Source organism: Artemia franciscana, chromosome 4, assembly GCF_032884065.1.
Source record: "Artemia franciscana chromosome 4, ASM3288406v1, whole genome shotgun sequence".
Lineage (NCBI taxonomy): Eukaryota > Metazoa > Arthropoda > Branchiopoda > Anostraca > Artemiidae > Artemia > Artemia franciscana.
This window is the reverse complement of record NC_088866.1, coordinates 27324721-27342723: the sequence shown is the minus strand read 5'-3', so window position 1 is coordinate 27342723 and position 18003 is coordinate 27324721. Positions and strand designations below refer to the sequence as shown.

General features: G+C 34.0%; 2 protein-coding genes across 5 annotated transcripts in view; one reads left to right on the top strand and one right to left on the bottom strand.

The window, feature by feature from the left end:
* Window positions 1-1571: 1571 nt before the first annotated feature.
* Window positions 1572-1964, top strand: LOC136025737 (zinc finger CCHC domain-containing protein 10-like). The gene has a single exon (XM_065701724.1). The coding sequence runs from the start codon at window positions 1572-1574 to the stop codon at window positions 1962-1964; it is 393 nt and encodes a 130-aa protein (XP_065557796.1).
* Window positions 1965-13931: 11967 nt separating this feature from the next.
* Window positions 13932-18003, bottom strand: part of LOC136026234 (retinol dehydrogenase 13-like) — a 50499-nt gene continuing 46427 nt past the window's right edge. For all 4 annotated transcript variants that reach the window (XM_065702582.1, XM_065702580.1, XM_065702583.1 and 1 more), the window contains one exon: window positions 13932-14164. In XM_065702582.1, coding sequence (XP_065558654.1) covers window positions 14057-14164 — 108 coding nt within the window. In that variant the 3' untranslated portion in view covers window positions 13932-14056. The remainder of the gene's footprint in view (window positions 14165-18003) is intronic.

The window sequence follows — 18003 nt, the reverse complement described above, 5'->3', positions numbered from 1 at the left end:
TTATAAGTGTCTATTTCTTAGAACCTCTTACTAGATAAGAGGAAAGATTTCTTGATAACTGTTTTTAAATTTTCTACCACTACAATAAGTGATGAATTAGTATACATTGTCACAAAATCGAAAGACTCAATTCTTTTAGCTGAAACCCTTGCTAAAGAGTCACAGCTTGAATAATTGTCAATTATACATCATCTAGATGAGTTTTGACATTATTTAGTGGTAAGAAAATTTAAACAACGTTCCAACCATAAAGGCCTACAATATTTAAAGACTTCCAAAAAGCCAACAAGAATCCTCGTGAGATGAATACTAAAAATCCAAGATATAGACTATGAATTTGAATGCCTTAAGGGAAAACAAATGCCCCATGTAATTATCTAAGTAGATTTCCAGATAATACTCTCGTAGAAAATGAAAACGAAGAAGTTAACACAATAAATGCAAAATATGCTCCAAAAAACAAAAATTTTAAATAAAAACCCATAATCCGGTTAAGGAAGAACACAAAGACAGCCCTTTGTCATTAAATGACATAAAACTATGTCAACAGAAAGACAATATCTGCGCTGCTCTAATAGATTATTTCTTGTATGATAAAGAACTACCTCATACTGTGAAACCTTTCAAAAAAGAAATTGATAATTTCTACTATGATTTAGATGAAAAAATATTATGTAGAATAATGACTGATGACAATAATAGAAATCAAACTTCTATAATACCAGTTTTACCCCAAATTTTAGAAAAACCCACTTTTGAATTTTTTCATTCCGAAATAGGTGTCATTTTTTCATTCCGAAATCCGACACTTGGGTGATATACAATACCTTCTATTGACTAAAACAATACTTTTTCGTTACTTCAGCCTTAACAAAGTTGAAGAATTATGTTAATAATTGTGAAACATGTAATTTAAGAAAAATTCCTCAAATCCACCCTAATCCAACAATAGGAAGAACGCCTACAGATAAGTTTCCATTCGATATAGTTTTTTTCGATCTATATGGTACAAGTGGTCGATTACCCACATCCAACAAATCTAGATTGAGTGAAGCCTTTCAATTTTAAACAAGGGTATTTTGAAAATAGTAGCGACAAGGAAAAGTTTCACAAATATATAACGATGACCAATATAGTTAATCCCAAAGATAGAATACCCAACACACGAAAACACAAAGAAAGCGATTCATCCTCAACCGAAGATTCGGAAGAATTGGACTAAACAATTTCCCCCAAAACTCAGTTTTTCCAAGATAGGATTTCAACTCCTTGCCCCCCCCCTGCCAAAACGATACCCTGACGATGCACTACCTCCTATCACACCCATAGACAGCTCCTTAACATTATACGATGAATTAAATATGGCCATATATATACCCTGTGACAAAAGGCCGGAACAGGTCAACCAGCCACAAATACAGACATTACGAGAAGTCATGAATCTTATTAATAATCCGATTAAGGCCAGACGAGGTACATTTGATAATAGCCCGGTCACTAATGAACACCAGAATCATGATATAACCGTTTCAAAAGCAAAACCAAAGGACTGGCTATCTTGAAAGGAAACCATGACGCAATCAATTTCTCATCCTCCTGAGGACAAGGCTTTTAAACAATGTAGACATCCTAAGAAAATGTTTGATTTCTCACTTAGCTCCCAAGAATCTTTCAGCTCTCCAGAGCAAAAAAATCAGCAAGAAGAACCAAGTAGTAAACTCTCCACATCACGAGAAGAAATTTTTGAAGGTAAAGCAGGGTCAACACCAAAATCTCAAATATCTTCCAAAGAAATAAGTACTAAATCTACGAGTACGAGTTCCTCAGAAACAGAAAGTAAATCAGACACGGACAAACTCAAGGGCTCAAAAAGAGCAAGTCCAAATAGTACTACTGCTCAAGCCAAAAAGGGACAGCTGAAAGGTCAAAAGTTCCCAAGGAAACAATATAAAAATTCGATTTAATGTCGCTAACAAAACCAAAAAAAAGGATACTCAACCTAAAGAGGAAAAGGTAACAACCAAGTCCGGCCGAGTAATCAAAAAGCCAGATAAATTAGAACATTAATGAGAAATTTTTCAGCCAGGGGTAAAATGAATAAATCATTTACCGATAAAATAAAGAAATGACTCATAAATTTTTTTTCTCGCCAAGGAACAATTCCGTGATAAGAAATCCCTAAATAAAGTACTTTTCAGGAGTTTTGCTAAAGCTCTGATTGAGAGAATTGGCCAACCTTGTTAACTAATGTGCTCAATATTTTAAGTAAGCTCCAGGTCATATCTTTCTAACAAGAATATAATCATAAAAAAGCAACTGTTTCTACTAACATATTCCACCGCAAAAACAATTCCTTAACGTTAAAGCTTGTTAATACCTCTATAACTAACACTGGTACAACAAGAATTTCAATCGAAATCTTATAAATTTACAGAACAAAAAGGCCTATCGAAAGCACTGTCTAACAAATACTTATTTAAAGTTCATTATTATCCGTAAAAGATTCAAAAAGTCAGGCGACGACAAGCTCCCTCCCGAGCCGTTGTCAAGGAACCAGACGTGTTCCAGTTTCATCCAATAATTTCTTAATTGTCATTTTCTTATTGCAAACTAATTAGGTAATATATCCCTATCATAAGAAATCCCTCCAAGGCACAGGATCTTACTCCGTTTGCGGCTCGGGTTTGGGATTGTGTCCCCAACGAATCTATTCGTTAGATGTGTTGGGGAGACTGTCCCAAATTCTTGACTTCTATTTTCTTCAATAAATAGAATGAATCTCTCCCTTCACTAGCATATCTTGCCAAAAGAATAATTTAACATTAACAAAACTTTAATTATAAAGCTTATTAATATCGCTACTGCGCATACCAAACAGGAAATTTCAGAATCAGCATTTAAACCTACAGTCGAGGTTAGGGACTGTCATCGTTTATGGGGCAATTTTGCTGGACCCATTAGTGGTGATAGTTCAGATCCTTGAAGGTTACTTCTTCGTTGTTACAACAAGTGATAAAGTGAACAAGTGAAATTAAATTATAAGTGCCAAAAAGAAAAACTAAAAAACTTAAGAAAAAGATTAAACCTTCCCCCTCCCACCAAAAAAAAACAATTTGACAAAACCTAAATCCTTGGATGTCCACGGCCGGGAATTGTGGAGGATATCGCTTATGAGTTTACATCTATTCATACGCAGTATCTGTACTATTTCCCTTGTTTCAACTGAACTTCATTGCTTCAACTGATGTTATCCCATCTGAATATTCCCATTGTATAAAATACTGTTAGGATTTTGAACGAAATTAAATTCAAATTCTTGTGTGTTGTATTTTTCTCATTTTCCTTCCACATTTCCAATTTCTAATTTACAAAAAAAAAATATTATTCTTTTTATCATTTCAGATTTCCCTTAGTTGCTAAATCCTTCTCAGTTTAATTTGTAACCCAATTTACTACCAAAACATGTCCAAAGTAATTATAGACACGGAATTTATTTCAAAAATTCATGCTAAGGAAAATGTTATTTATTCAGCGGCAATTTTGATTCAATATGAAAATAATAAGGAAGTGTATGCTAAAACATGGTACCTTAATTATGATCTAACAAAATTTGAACCTCATACATATAGATTTGGCCTAAAATTAGCAAATACCCCAAAATATCGACCAGCTAGAGGGGAAGTAAAAATCAAGTGCTCAAACAAAAACAAAAAAGGAAAAAATTATAATTTTTAATTGACGAGTGTAAAACCCCGAAAGTATGCCACAAAATGGAAGAAAATGAGAATTTTACCAAATATGAAGGAGTGCACCGCCCCTTAGATGAAATCCGACATTATATCCAATTCTTGTATGATCAAACATTTCAAGAATATGCCTTAAGGGGAAATAAAATTTTCTTAAGGAGTAAAAAGTCAAAGGAAGCAAAAAAAGACGCGCATAAAATAAATTAAATTTGAAAATATTCAAATCCTAACAAAACATATCATTTCAAGACGAGTCCCCAGAAGAACTCCAAGCTGACAAGGTAATTACCCATTAGCTAATTAACCTGCTTATAAGAGTAACCAGTACTAACCAGGAAAAATGCAGCGAAAAAGAACTTCAAGTGATACTGTCATTTTAAGACCTGACCAAAACTAAAAGCCCACGGAACGAGACTTTTGGATTCCAAGTAAAACCAAAAGCTTGCCAAATTTATCAGAAATAGATCATGAACTAAACGAAATAATTCTGGAATCTGCAGTGACAAATCCATTAAGGAACTTAGAGTATAGTACCTTAAGATCTTTACTACGAGTTCCCATCATCCTTAGCTATGGTTTTATTATACAAAGAATGATCATTTTATTATCCTTTTCACAAGAAGCAATGAGAAAAGACTACAAATGTAAGCATAAATATACTTTTTACACCTTTGTAGCGCTACTTCTTGCAACACCCACCAAGAAATACCCCTTAATAGCATCCCTAATTCGCGAAAACTTTTGGTACATACGAGAAGAAAAAAGTTTCAAATTTATTTGGCCTTTAAAGTTACTAGGATTACTGATGGACTTAGCTTACAGAATAGTTGAAAATAAAAACATACTGCTTGGGATCTATGAAAATTTTTTGTATTACAGTGCAAAATTACAACCCAATGATGATCAAAATTCAGTCCATTTCTTTTATGAAGAGTAATATGAACAATTAAAAAATGCAACAATTAAATTCTACATAAATGATGAGAATTTTGGATCAAAAATTTTACAAAGAAAGGACATTTTTGTATATGAAAAACTAATGGACTGCGCCATCCCGTTATATTTTCGTAAACAATTGACTTAAAAAATAATTCATAGAGTCCCAAATAAACCAAGTCTAAAAGATCAATCTAGGAAACAAATACGCCAGATTATGAGAAAAATGGACAGCTCCAGCTCCCCACAAGTCTGAAGAAATATTTAATGTACATCGAAGATGTTCTCAAAAAAGGCAATCAAGAATTCCAATTAACATTTACAACCCCATACCTATTAAGATCAGAAAATGACCTATCGACCAATAATGGACCAACCTTAACAATTACAGAAAATTATGGGGTTCACGTACCAGAAATATATTAATAAAATTGACTTCTGCTCAGTACACCCATATTTTTTTCTCACCCCTATGATGATTAAAAGATTGTTCCAGAGAATTAAAATGTTCTTTAGTTGTTCCCCCAAGAGGAAGTACGACTAAAACTGCAATAATGAATCCCACCAACGAACACAAAAAAAAAGTTCTGTAAATTTAAAATCCTAGTCAAATTTTCTTTCAAGTAAACTCTTCGCTGTACAATGATACATGTTTTTTCCTTTTCTCAGCACGAGCAAAATACTTATTCGAAAAAAAGTTAAACATTAATTTCTCAATTACTGAAGAAAAAATTATGTCAGGTTAATTAGATCGAATCTTGCTATTAAATACAACAAAAAGTTAAGTTTTTATATATAAAAAATAACTAATATAGATGTACAAATTCAAAAATAGACATATTCTCCCGTAATTATAATTTCTTCTGAGCAAAAACTCAAATTTAAAAAAATTGGCCAACTATTTCCACCCCTTTTATGTAATTTCTCTAATTCATAGATAAAGAAGAACGGACTAAATATTAAGATTAAATATTAAATTTTAAATATAAATATATATATATATATATATATATATATATATATATATATATATATATATATATATATATATATATATATATATATATATATATATATATATATAAATATAAATTTGGCTGGCCGTGAGACAAGAAAGTCAATATCCTAAAAAGACAACATCATACACCATCCCCAGAAGAATCCCATGTCAACCAGGTAAACACTCATTAACTAGTTAACCTGCTTTTATAAATAACAGATACTAACAAGAAGAATGCCATTAAAATGAGCCCTAAGGAATCTAAACCTTACCGCTTTCAGCAGTTTTAGCAGTTTTGATGTAACATACAGGTCTAAAACACCCCCAATAGAGCTCAAAACGAAATTCCTTGGGTCCCAGATATAACCCTAAGTTTGCCAAACATCAGAAATTGACCACAATTTAAATGAAAAAGTTCTGGAAACGGCTCGGAAGGACGCAACAAGGAATCTACGTTATAGAAACCCTGTCCTTCCTACTACAAATTCCCATTGTCCTTAGCAATAACTTAAGAACCAGAATATTATTCATTTTGTTATACTGTTCCTTTTTAACTAAAATAATGAGGGGAGACTTTCAATATAAACAACGATTTGTGTCTTTGATTTTTGCCATTCTACTCAAACATACCCCCCCCCCCAAATAAAAAAATATCCTCTAACAGCAACCCTAATTCGCGAGAACTTCCGGAGAATATTTAACGACGGAGGCTTCACAATCATTTCGCCTTTAAGATTTTTATCAATACTCACAGAAAAAAATATAATAAACTAGAAAAACCAAACATACTTCTTAGCATTTATGACGACTATAAAAATTATCATTTAGAAAATAATCGAGCAACAAAAGGATATTATTAATGTTCAGTACTTCTTGGTATAGTTATATTGTCCCTTGTAACCATATATTTTGTTAGATAATATTTTTCTTTATTCTTTTTTAATATCTGGTCATTTTTTGATAAATTGAGTGTGATTTTCTTCAATATTTCATAATCCTTCTCATATAGAATATGATATCCTTCTAATATGTCATGTAGGCTACCAAAGTTAATTTAACTTGTATTATGTCAAAATTAACTTATCTATAAAGAAAAACAAAGGACTAATTCTAAACCAAATTGTTAAGTTTTAGCAGTGTTAGTTCAAAAACAAAATTCGAAAAGAAAACAATCTCGTAACAAAAAATTGCCAAAACATGCATGTTTCATGTTCAAGCCAAAAAGTCGATTCAAGTTCACGGAGCTAACCAGCATTTTGAATAAATTTCATTAATAATTAATACCAGATTGAAAGTAAATTTTGATACCATAGGATTAACCAGAAAATCAAAAAAATTTTAAGTTAATCTTTCCTGGCAAGCTAACACACTCCTTGAAAAGAAAAAAAGGAGCTTGTTAAACCTACTTTCAATTTAAAATAAATTGGCATTATTTAATAAAGAAAATTAAAGTTAATCAAAAGAACATTAAATTACATTAATCAAAATAATATAGAATTCAAATTTGGATTCAAAGTTGCGCAAGCAAGGACGAAATAAAAATAAGGGAAATTCGGGAACGTCAGACAAGGTAGACCAAAATACAAAAACAAATATCCCAATTAATGCCTCCACTTGTGCAAATGCATTGATAAAAATGATTAAGAAGACAATTATTTAGTAATAGCGAAGTTCCTTCTAATTTGAAGGGCACAAACTGCAAAATTGATTAAATATAAATCAAATTGCTGAACGCAAGTACATGTGCTGACAAATACTATCTGAACTGTAGAAGTTGTACAACCCATATTATGGTCAACAGGAAAAATGAGCCCTTGTACTAGGTCTGCCCTTGATAATGTAATTTAAACACTAATAACTAATAAGATAAAATAATAAGACTATACTTGCGGTCAATCAGAAATTGACCACAATTTAAACGACAAAGTTCTGGAAACGGCTCTGAAGGATGCAACAAGGAATCTACGTTATAAAAACCCTGTCCTTCCTACTACAAATTCCCATTGTCCTTAGCAATAACTTAAGAACCAGAATATTATTCATTTTGTTATACTGCTCCTTTTACCTAAAATAATGGGGGGAGACTTTCAATATAAACAACGATTTGTGTCTTTGATTTTTACCATTCTACTCAACAATACTCCCCCCCCCAAAAAAAAAATCCTCTAACAGCAACCCTAATTCGCGAGAACCTCCGGAGAATATTTAACGACGGAGGCTTCACAATCATTTCGCCTTTAAGATTTTTATCAATACTCATAGAAAAATATATAAAATACTAGAAAAACCAAACATACTTTTTAGCATTTATGACGACTATAAAAATTATCATTTAGCAAATAATCGAGCAACAAAAGGATAGTATTAATGTTCAGTACTGCTTGGTATAGTTATATTGTCCCTTGCAACCATATATTTTGTTAGATAATATTTTTTCTTTATTCTTTTATAATATCTGGTCATTTTTGGATAAATTGAGTGTGATTTTCTTCAATATTTTCTGATGTTGAATGACTCATCAAGTCTTAAAAAATGTGGCAAATACAAATACTATGAATCGTCACTTATGCTTTTAGAAGAAAAAATTTGTGAACCTTTCATTGAAATTTTACTGTTCGAGCAGCACGCAAATGGATGTGTTATTTTGTTCCTTTTCAATCATAGGTCAATTTGTCGTACGAGAGAAGCTTATAACTTGGTACATTCAGATACTTTGTGCTGGTACACTTTATATTTATTTTCACATTTACTCCCGTCTTTTCTTAGTCTATTTTCTTTTTTTTAGAGTTTGTTAAGACAACATTCTATTCTCAGGACTCTTCCCCCTAGCAAATAATGTTGAATCTGCATTCATCATCGAAATGGGAGTTCATAGGGACTAAAAACTTGAAATTGAGTTAGAATATAGAAAAAAATGAAATAAAAGACATCTTACGTCTGTTGGTTTTGAAAGAAATTGAAACGACGATGAGTACTTTTTGGGTTTCTTTCTTAGAAAGAAACCCAAAAACTTTTTCCCGGGTTGTCTTTTTTTTGAGGGTGTGGGAGCAGCAAATGTGGAGGAGGGGGAGGGGGGTACAGAAAATAAATAGTAGGTCACAGCACTAATTAAAGCTTTCAGTCAAAGCTGAGGAAAGGAAACTCATGTCTATCACTTAAAGTGATTGATTTTATCTTCTTTAAAAGATAAGGGTCAAATGCTCAAAAATAAATGTTTTCTCCTTGAATAGAGCAGCATCCGTTGCAAGATAAAGACTAAGTAATATTCGATTTTGACAATGTTGTGATAAACACAGAAATAATTGAAACTTGTGATAACATTCCGTCTTTACCTCTTTTACATCACATTAACTCACAAGCATATGGACCCTAAAATTTTTTGCTATAGGGTTCTCTAATACGCTGAATTCGATGGTGTGATTAGATGTTAAGTTCCTATGACTTTTAGGGGGTGTTTCCCCCTATTTTCTAAAATAAGGCAAATTTTCTCAGGTTCGTCACTTTTGATGACAAAGATTAAATTTGATGAAACTTATATATTTAAAATCAGCATGAAAATCCGATTCTCGTGATGTATCTTTTAGCATCAAAATTTCGTTTTTAGAGTTTCGTTTACTATTGAGCCGGGTAGCTCCTTACTACAGTTTGTTATTACGAACTGTTTGACAGGACAGACAACTTTGTCCATCAGGCAAACATACTGATTTACGCATTTCTGTTTAGAAATATTAGAAGCACTAAGTCATTACAATAGAAAGAAGTGAAATGAAAACGTACACTGAATGAACGTAAAAGTAGTTGCAATATTTGGCAAAAAATCCAATTTAAGTGCTGTGAGGCAGTGCTGTCACTTACTTGAAGTACTTTTACTTGAAGTACTACTTAAGTAATATTTGCCATTACTTGTACTTGTACTTAAGTAAAAACTCTAGGGTGTACTTATTAGTTGATACTTAAGTAAGATTACTAAATACTTATTACTTAAGATACTTTTAATGTACTTGTTTTTCAAATACTTTACCTTTGACACGAAAATTTTGTGTCTGTGTGCTTTGGCAATGTATAAGAAAACGTCACCTTTAGATTTAGAGCAAACTCAGATATAGCTTTTGTGTGTCTGTGCTTTGGTAATGTACAAGAAAACATCACCCTTTAGATTTTAGAGTAAACTCAGATATAGCTCCATGCCCTATTTTTGGATATGGAATAAGATATTTGTTTTTGACGAAAACAAAATTATAGTATGATTAACACTTTTTTTTGTTTAATTTTGTTTGAAAGTTATATAACAAAGAAAATTGAAATTATTTCACAGTTCACTGGTCGACAGTGAGCTAAGATCCCTTGTTTTGTGCTAAATGTTCCATACTGTAGTCAATTTGGGCTTATATTTCTGACATTAATGTTTAAGTTTTGTCATCTCGTCAACTGAACCAGGTTTCAACCATTTCATCATCTTCAGGACCATATTATTGGTAAAACTACTGAAGCTATGAATCTTTGCCCATCTAAATGTTGTTTGCAATAAACAAGTCTAGGGAATTATAGCTGGATCCAATGCCATGGTATTTTGTCAAATTCGTTCTAGCAAATTCAGGTATTCAGACGAATCCGACTTCGGATTTGTCACTCCATTCATAAGTTATAGGCCCTACTAAATTAAAGGAAAACTCAACTTTCTTAAGACTTGAAACCCTCCCCCCTTGCCCTATTTGAGATAGGGTTTGTGATGATCTATCTCAAAACTTGATATGTGTTATGGTTTTATGCCTCTTTGGTTTAATTTTCATTCAGATCCATCACTCCAGTCGCAAGTTACTCTGATTTAAACGAAAAACTGTTTTAGCAGGTAAAGCCCTCTCCCCCTTGTTTTATATGAGCTAGGGTCTTCATCTTTCAACTTGATGTGTCTCATGATCCTTGGCATCAAATCTGGCGATCAAAATTTTCATCCAAATCCAACCAGCGTTTTTCCCCCTATACGTGATTACACAGACGGACGGACAGATAGACAGACGGACGGACGGATTTTGCAACGTTTTAGGTGGCAATGTTGGCAAATTGGATCCAAAAAGGGGAAAAAATGGCATATCATCATCCAGGTATCATCCACCTATTTGGATAGTGGAAAATATCTATCAAGATAGGTTTTTTAGATCTGTGCAATCGAGTATAGCGGGAAAACCGCCAGTCAGACTTGCATCGAAATTGAACTATTTGGATTAAAATTGAGCTCAGTTAGGGCGATGGGGCTTTAAGTGTAAAAAAATTCGACTTTTTCATTTAATTCACTGTAACTTGCATATGGAGATGAATTTCTATGAAAATTGAATAAAGATGCCTAAGAGTATGGTATTCATTGAGTTCTGGGATGGAGACCCAAGCTTAATTAAAAGTTGAGTTTTTCATTTAATTCAGTGTAGGTTGCGAGAGATTGATGGATCTCAGTGAAGCTTTTCGTTTAAATTAGTATAACTTGCGAATAGAGTAACGAATCCGGATGAAAGCTAGACCAAAGATGTCTAGGATCAGGGCTCATATCCTAGGATATGAAGGGGGGCTGAGGGAGAGGAACAATTATAAAAATGAGGCATTAATCTGATATCACAAGCCCTATCTAAAATAGGGCGAGGGGGAGGGGTTTTCAAGTTTTAAGAGAGTCGACTTTTCTTTCAGTTTAGTAGGGCCTATAACTACTACCACCCATGGCTTGCCCAAAGTCTGGAAATTACCCTTTTCCAAAATGTCCTACTGAAGCCAACCTTCAACCAAATATTCCATTCCTAGGGAAAAATTACTTTGTATGGCACTTGGTATTTACCAAGTGACATACAGTGATCGCAAATTCTGTAGGTCTGTCGGTCTGTCAGTCCCGGTCTTGCTAGTTTAGGCACTTACAGATAATCTAGGATGATGAAATTTGGCAGGAGTATCAGGGACCAGATCAGATTAAATTTGAAATAGTTGTTTCCCCAATTCGACCATTTTAGGGGGGGGGGGAGTGGGAGGACGGTTAATTTGGAAAAATTAGATTGAATCTTAATTAAATTTGGAATTTAGAAGGATATCATGTCTCAGAGCTCTTACTTTAAACTCCGACCGGATTAGGTGACATTGGAGGGGGAAACCTAAAATCTTCAAAAAGGCTTAGAGTGGAGGGATCAGGATGAAACATAGTGGAAAAAATAAGCAAAAGTCCTAGATACTTGATTGACATAAACAGAACAAATTCACTCTCTTTTGGGGAGTTGGGGGGAGGGTTAATTCTGAAAAATTAGAAAAAATGAGGTATTTTTAACTTACAAAGGAGTGATCGGATCTCGAATTTCATCGAATGAAAATTCATATTAGAAGGACCTCGTAACTCAGATCTCATGTTTTAAATCCTGACCGAATCCAGTGTCAATGGGGGGGGGGAATTGGGGGTGGTAAATCTTGGAAAACGCTTAGAGTGGAGTGACCAGGAAGAAACTTGGTGGGAAGAATGAGTACAAGTCCTAGATGCTTGATCGACATAACCGAAATGGATTTGCTCTCTTTGGGGGAGTTGGAGGATGTGTTAATTCGAAAAAATTAAAAAAATGAGGTATTTTTAACTTAAGAGCGGATGACCGTTCGTGAGGTGGATTGGTGGTGAAAATTGGTAGGCGTGTCAGGGACCTGCAAAAGTTGACTTGATAAAGTTGATTTCCCCGATTCAACCATCTGGGGGGGGGGCTGAGGGAGAGGAACAATTATAAAAATGAGGCATTTTTAACTTGTGAGTGGGTGATCGGATCTTAATGAATTTGATATTTAAAAGGACCTTGAGTCTCAGAGATCTTATTTTAAATGCCGACCAGCATTAAGCCTCTGATTTTTCTTTTAAATTAATCTATTGATTCTTATAATTTTGCTAGAGCTCATGCCATATGAGCTCTTGGCTCTTCCAGCCTCGTCAGAAGTGCCATATGAGCTCCTAGCTCTTGCTTTATTCCTTTTTTCTCAGAAGATTTTCGACTTAGTCTCAAGGTTTTTACCACTTCATGGTGTGAAAACTGCTGCTAGAAATAGATAGATTGCAACTTCTGCCGTATTGTCTTCTAGTATATTTAAATGTGTGCTTGCATCGTGCGTGCGTCCCCTCAAAAGTTCTGTTTCATATGGTAATGTTGGTTTGTCATCTGTTGCATATGTAGACGACGTTCTTCTTGTTGCCTGGATTCGCCGTGGATTGCTTTCCAATTTTACTATATTAACCAATGAACTATCTAAGATTGGACTGTCAGTTAATGCGTCTGAATGCGAGTTTATTTGTTTTAATAACCCTTATGTGGTCGCTCCATTCGTTGCTGGGGCTGCAATTCTGCCATGTTCTTCTTTAGTTAGTTGGCTTGGTCTGTGTTTCGGTCCAACACTTTCCACTACCTTTTCATCCCTAGTGAATCAAGCCGTGAAAAACCTACGCGTCGCTTACGGAAAAATATCCCACAACAAAATCTGTTACAACCGCAGCGGTTGTGCATGATTTATAACGCTTATTGCGCCCCTGTGTTTTTTTTTTACCGGGCATGGCTCATCTGTTTCGTAAGAAAAATCCCCATACTCTACGTGCGGCTTATTTCAGATATTGAAAATTCCTCCTCCGGCTTCCTAGATGGCACCAAAACAGAAAAATAATTGCTCGATTTGGTTTAATAGATATGCCTTCTTGGATTCGGTCTTCCAGTGATGATTTATGTAAAAAGACTATCTACTTTATTCAAGTTTACGACCCTCTGCTTCTTTTTTTCCATATTGATACTGGTTAATTAGTCCATGTTGTCTTTTTTTTCTTGCTGTATATCGTTGTTGTTTTTGTTTATTTAAAATACTCGGTACTTTGCGTTTTTTTATACTTTTACGGATAATAAAGTTCATTCATTGATTCATTCATTCATTCTGCAGTTTGACCAGCCGTATGGAATACGTCTGAATCAGCGGGCTTGCTGCAGAACCGTGATTTTATACTATATGTTTGTGGGGAATTTTACTGACCATCTGAATTGATTACACAGCATGCGGCTTGCTTGAGTGAAAACCAGCCAAAGTATTTAGATCAAACAATGAGTACTTGATACTTGATACTTAAGTAAGAATTTGGAGTACTTGTTGCAGCACTGGTGTGAGGACACTGATTGATGAAGATCTTCTTCATCAATCTTCATCAGAAGACCTTCGAATAGCAATTCGAAGAAATGAAAAAAAATATTATACAAGAATTGTCTGCCTGTATTTTGATTCTGTAATTGAAAAATATTGCCCTGCTCTATATTACTGCCAAAATTTCCCAATATAAACCGATTCTTTTTTGTAGATGTAAATGAAATATACTGCATTTTGGCAGTTGTAGGCACTAAATCCGCAAATCTTTTTCTTGAAGTTGTACAAGTTCGCAAGACTTCTTCCATAGTCTCTTTGCCATTCCAGTGTCTTCAACGACACAAGAATACCATGAACTTTCCTGAAAATTAAAATAAGCATATATATTAAGAAGTGGAATTGAAAAATATGTGTAAAAAGAATCCTTTTAGAAAAGTAATACTGCGTTAAAAAGCAAAATACGTGTTTATTCTAAGAAACTATGACAAATAAAACAAGATCAAAGTTACATATCATTTTCAATAAATACAAAATTTAATGCTGGGTGTCTGGGAGGAACAAAAACCTTCTCCTTACCTCCAATTTTACTGAAATGGCTGAACATGCCACCCTTGCTGCATAGACAGTTAATTTGCAGCAGTAGCAAGTGCTCTACCACTGAACCATCGGTGCTATATCGGTGCTGAACCATCGAAGGAGTGAACACTTTTTTAAACCTGTTGGACTAACTTTAGGCATTGGGCCATGCTGACTGAGAATCCTTATATGATTTAGGTGTAAACAATATGCATTATGCCTACCTTTCTGCTATAAGGTTGATGGTAGATTGTTGGGGGGCTATTACTCCATACTAGTTATTTAGTCTTGTTTAGAGAATATTAAAAGGAATGGTTGACATAGACGTAAGAATAACCGATGAAAAGTTATTAAGTAATAGACAGGGGCGGCCAACCCACGGCCCGTGGGCCGCTTGCGGCCTGCAGCAAAGACTTTGAGGCCTGCAACATTCATCACACTCTTATATTCTGCGCCCTCATGATGCTCACACATCTTGGAACATGACAGATTCAATTTTTTCACTCTTAACAATGTTGTTTTTCATAGTACTATATTAGTGCAATTGTAACTAGGTAGTTATAAATGGAGTTTAAATGGATTGCAAATATACACTCCATAGTTACGATATACGTAGACGAAATATGTAAAAAAATGTAAAATTTTCAATTAATAATAATTCATTATTTTTCAGTTCATCACTCCAAAAAATATCTATTATAGGTCTAAATCCAATATGGGTATATATAATTTTATATGCAGCCCTTGGAGTTATGGTATATTTCCCAGGCGGCCCATAAGATCATTTGGGTTGGACACCTCTGTAATAGACTAATACAATGAAATCTCTTATTAAAAATACGCTGGAAAATACGCTCCTCCAATTTTGGAAGAATTGTTTAGTATTATAACGAATTCTAGAAATCTATATATATAAAAATAAGTTGTTTGTTTGTGCGTCTGTCTGTCGACTGACGTCGTGTTTGTCCGCATATGACGTCTGAATTATTTCATCATATACCAATTCAAAAACGAACGTATTCAAGCCAAAGTAGCTGAGTTGGTAAAGCGTTATGTTCCAGGTTCTAGGTCCGAGAGGTTCCAGGTTCGAACCTTGGCTTTAGCATTAATACAAAAGAAGAAAAAAAAACTAAATAAGGTAAAAACTACAAAAAAAAACTAAAAAGAAAATACTAAAAAAACACTAAAAACTAATAAAAAAACTAAAAAAAAAAACTAAAAACTGAAAAAGAAAAAAAACAAAAAAAGGAAGAAAAATAAAGGATAAAAAGAAAACTAAAAAAAATAAAAATAAAAAAACTAAAAAAGGTAATAACTAAAAAAAAAACTAAAAAGAAAAACGAAAAAAAAATTAAAAAAGCTAAAAAAGGTAAAAACCAAAAAAAAAAAATAAAAAGAAAAAAAGGAAAAAAACAAAAATTTATTTCATCATATACCAATTCAAAAACGAATGTATATACAGAATTGGTATATGATGAAATAAATTTTTTGTTCCCGGGACACCGGGATACAAATGACGACTGGGACACAGGGAATATAATTTTTATGGGGGAGCATAGGTGGGACACAGGGACACAACTACAATGGCGCGTAATGACTTACGCACGCGGGGGGCTTGGGGGGCGCGAAGCGCCCCCACCAACTAGGTGTTGGGGTGGCGCGAAACGCCACCCCAACTGCTAGTTAGACATAAATTTGTATTTTCAGTAAAGAACAAACGACACTGTAACCTTTTCGTGAGTCTGAGGGGAGGAGATATTTTCCATCTCTTGTGGTGATTTCTGTTCATCTTAAGTTTGGCTTCATGGATCAATGTAACTTCTATCGTCATACTGCCTAGGTAAATTGAAGCTATGCACTTGGTTGATCTTGTTATCCAACATCTATTCTTCACTTTCAGTTACTCCTAGTCTAAGCGACGTATTCTTCTTAAAATTATTTTTCACGCCTATTCTTGTGCCCGTACCTCTCAAACATTCAGAAATCATTTATTTTACTATCGTTTTCACCTAGGAAGTTTAGATCATCAGCATAATCCAAGTGTTAAAATTTCACTTTCCTATTTTTTTCCTTGCACTACCATAGACTGTCGTATCCCTCAGGACAAAGTCCATCACAATGACCCATACAAACTGGCATAGAAAGCACCCCCAAATAGCTCCTGATTCAATATAAAACCGGCAGTAACCTCATTTCTAACTTTAACCGCAGCAATGTCTCGTACATAGAACTGATTACTTTAATGTATCTATCTGGTATACCATGCAAAGGAAGGAACTTCCCTAAAACTCTTCTATCAGCTGAATCAAACGTTTGTTCATAATCTATAAAGCAGAGGACCAAATGGATATGTTGATCAGGCCCTTTTCAATTAATTTATGGGTGAAAATTTTTGTCAGTGACTACTCTCCTAATCGTAATACCACACTCTTATTCTCTTAAAACTTGATCTACAGCATCTCTAAGTCTAAGAAATATCATACTAGGTACTTTGCTTCCTAGATACACCAAGCTAATGCCTCTACAATTACCACATTCACTCTTATCACCTTTCTTATGGAGGGATTAAAACTTATTTACTACACTATTAGCACCTGCAGTCTTACTATTTTTCAACACTTTTATAGCTGTTTCTAGTTCTTCCCCAAAAAATAAATTTTTCTTCACTTCATAAGTCTTTAAAAGTATTTCATTCTTTTCTTATCTCATTTTTTGTTACTTTATCATGGTTTAGCACATTCTCAAAATGTTTTATCGATCTTTCTTTAATTCTTTCCTTATCATTAATTATGGCCCTTTTCCAGCCTTTAAATGAGACAAGTACAGACTGATTGTTAGGCCTACTTTTCAGTTTTTTAACATGCCAAAACAAGGTTTTACTATTATGCCATCTGACTGCATCTTCCAGATCTTCAGCACTATTAATAATGGCACTTCGCTCTTCCTTAATTCATATTTTAATGTTTTCTCTACTTTCCTTACAATCCTCTTCTCAAAGTATTGTCATAAATATTCCTGGATGTATTTTTAGCTTTCCTCCCTATGACACAATTTGCTTGAATTATAGACTCTCTAGTTTAATATTAACTGGTTCTGGAAACTTTTGTCTCAAATTCTCATCCTGGAGATCATCAAAGCTATAATTTCCCGGAGGGGACGTTGAAACCCAGAAGGAAATTTGTACTTGTGAGCGAGGAAGTTCAATCTTGGCAGATTAAAAATTTTCGTTTGTCTTGCAACAGTGAGCTACATATTTACCATTTAGATATGATGGCTGTACATTCTGATATATGTGAATTTAGGAATAATGGAAGTTGAGGGCTCATAGGCCAAACTGTTTCGCCTTAAATTCTTTAAGACCACAGGTTGGAAATCAACACAAACCTATTATTTCAAAAATATACATTTTGTTTAAAAGTAAATATCAATTTATCTTAATGGACATCTGATCACTATCAGGCAACTAAGAGGGCACCAAAATTTCTAGTTTAGCCTCGAAAGACCATAACGGAAATAATCTTTTGCATGCAAGCAAATGAGGTCTTTGTGTTACAACCGCAGATGTCATGATGGTCTGTCCACAGAAAAGAGTGATATGAGTGGTTTGGGGCAAAGTAATCATCA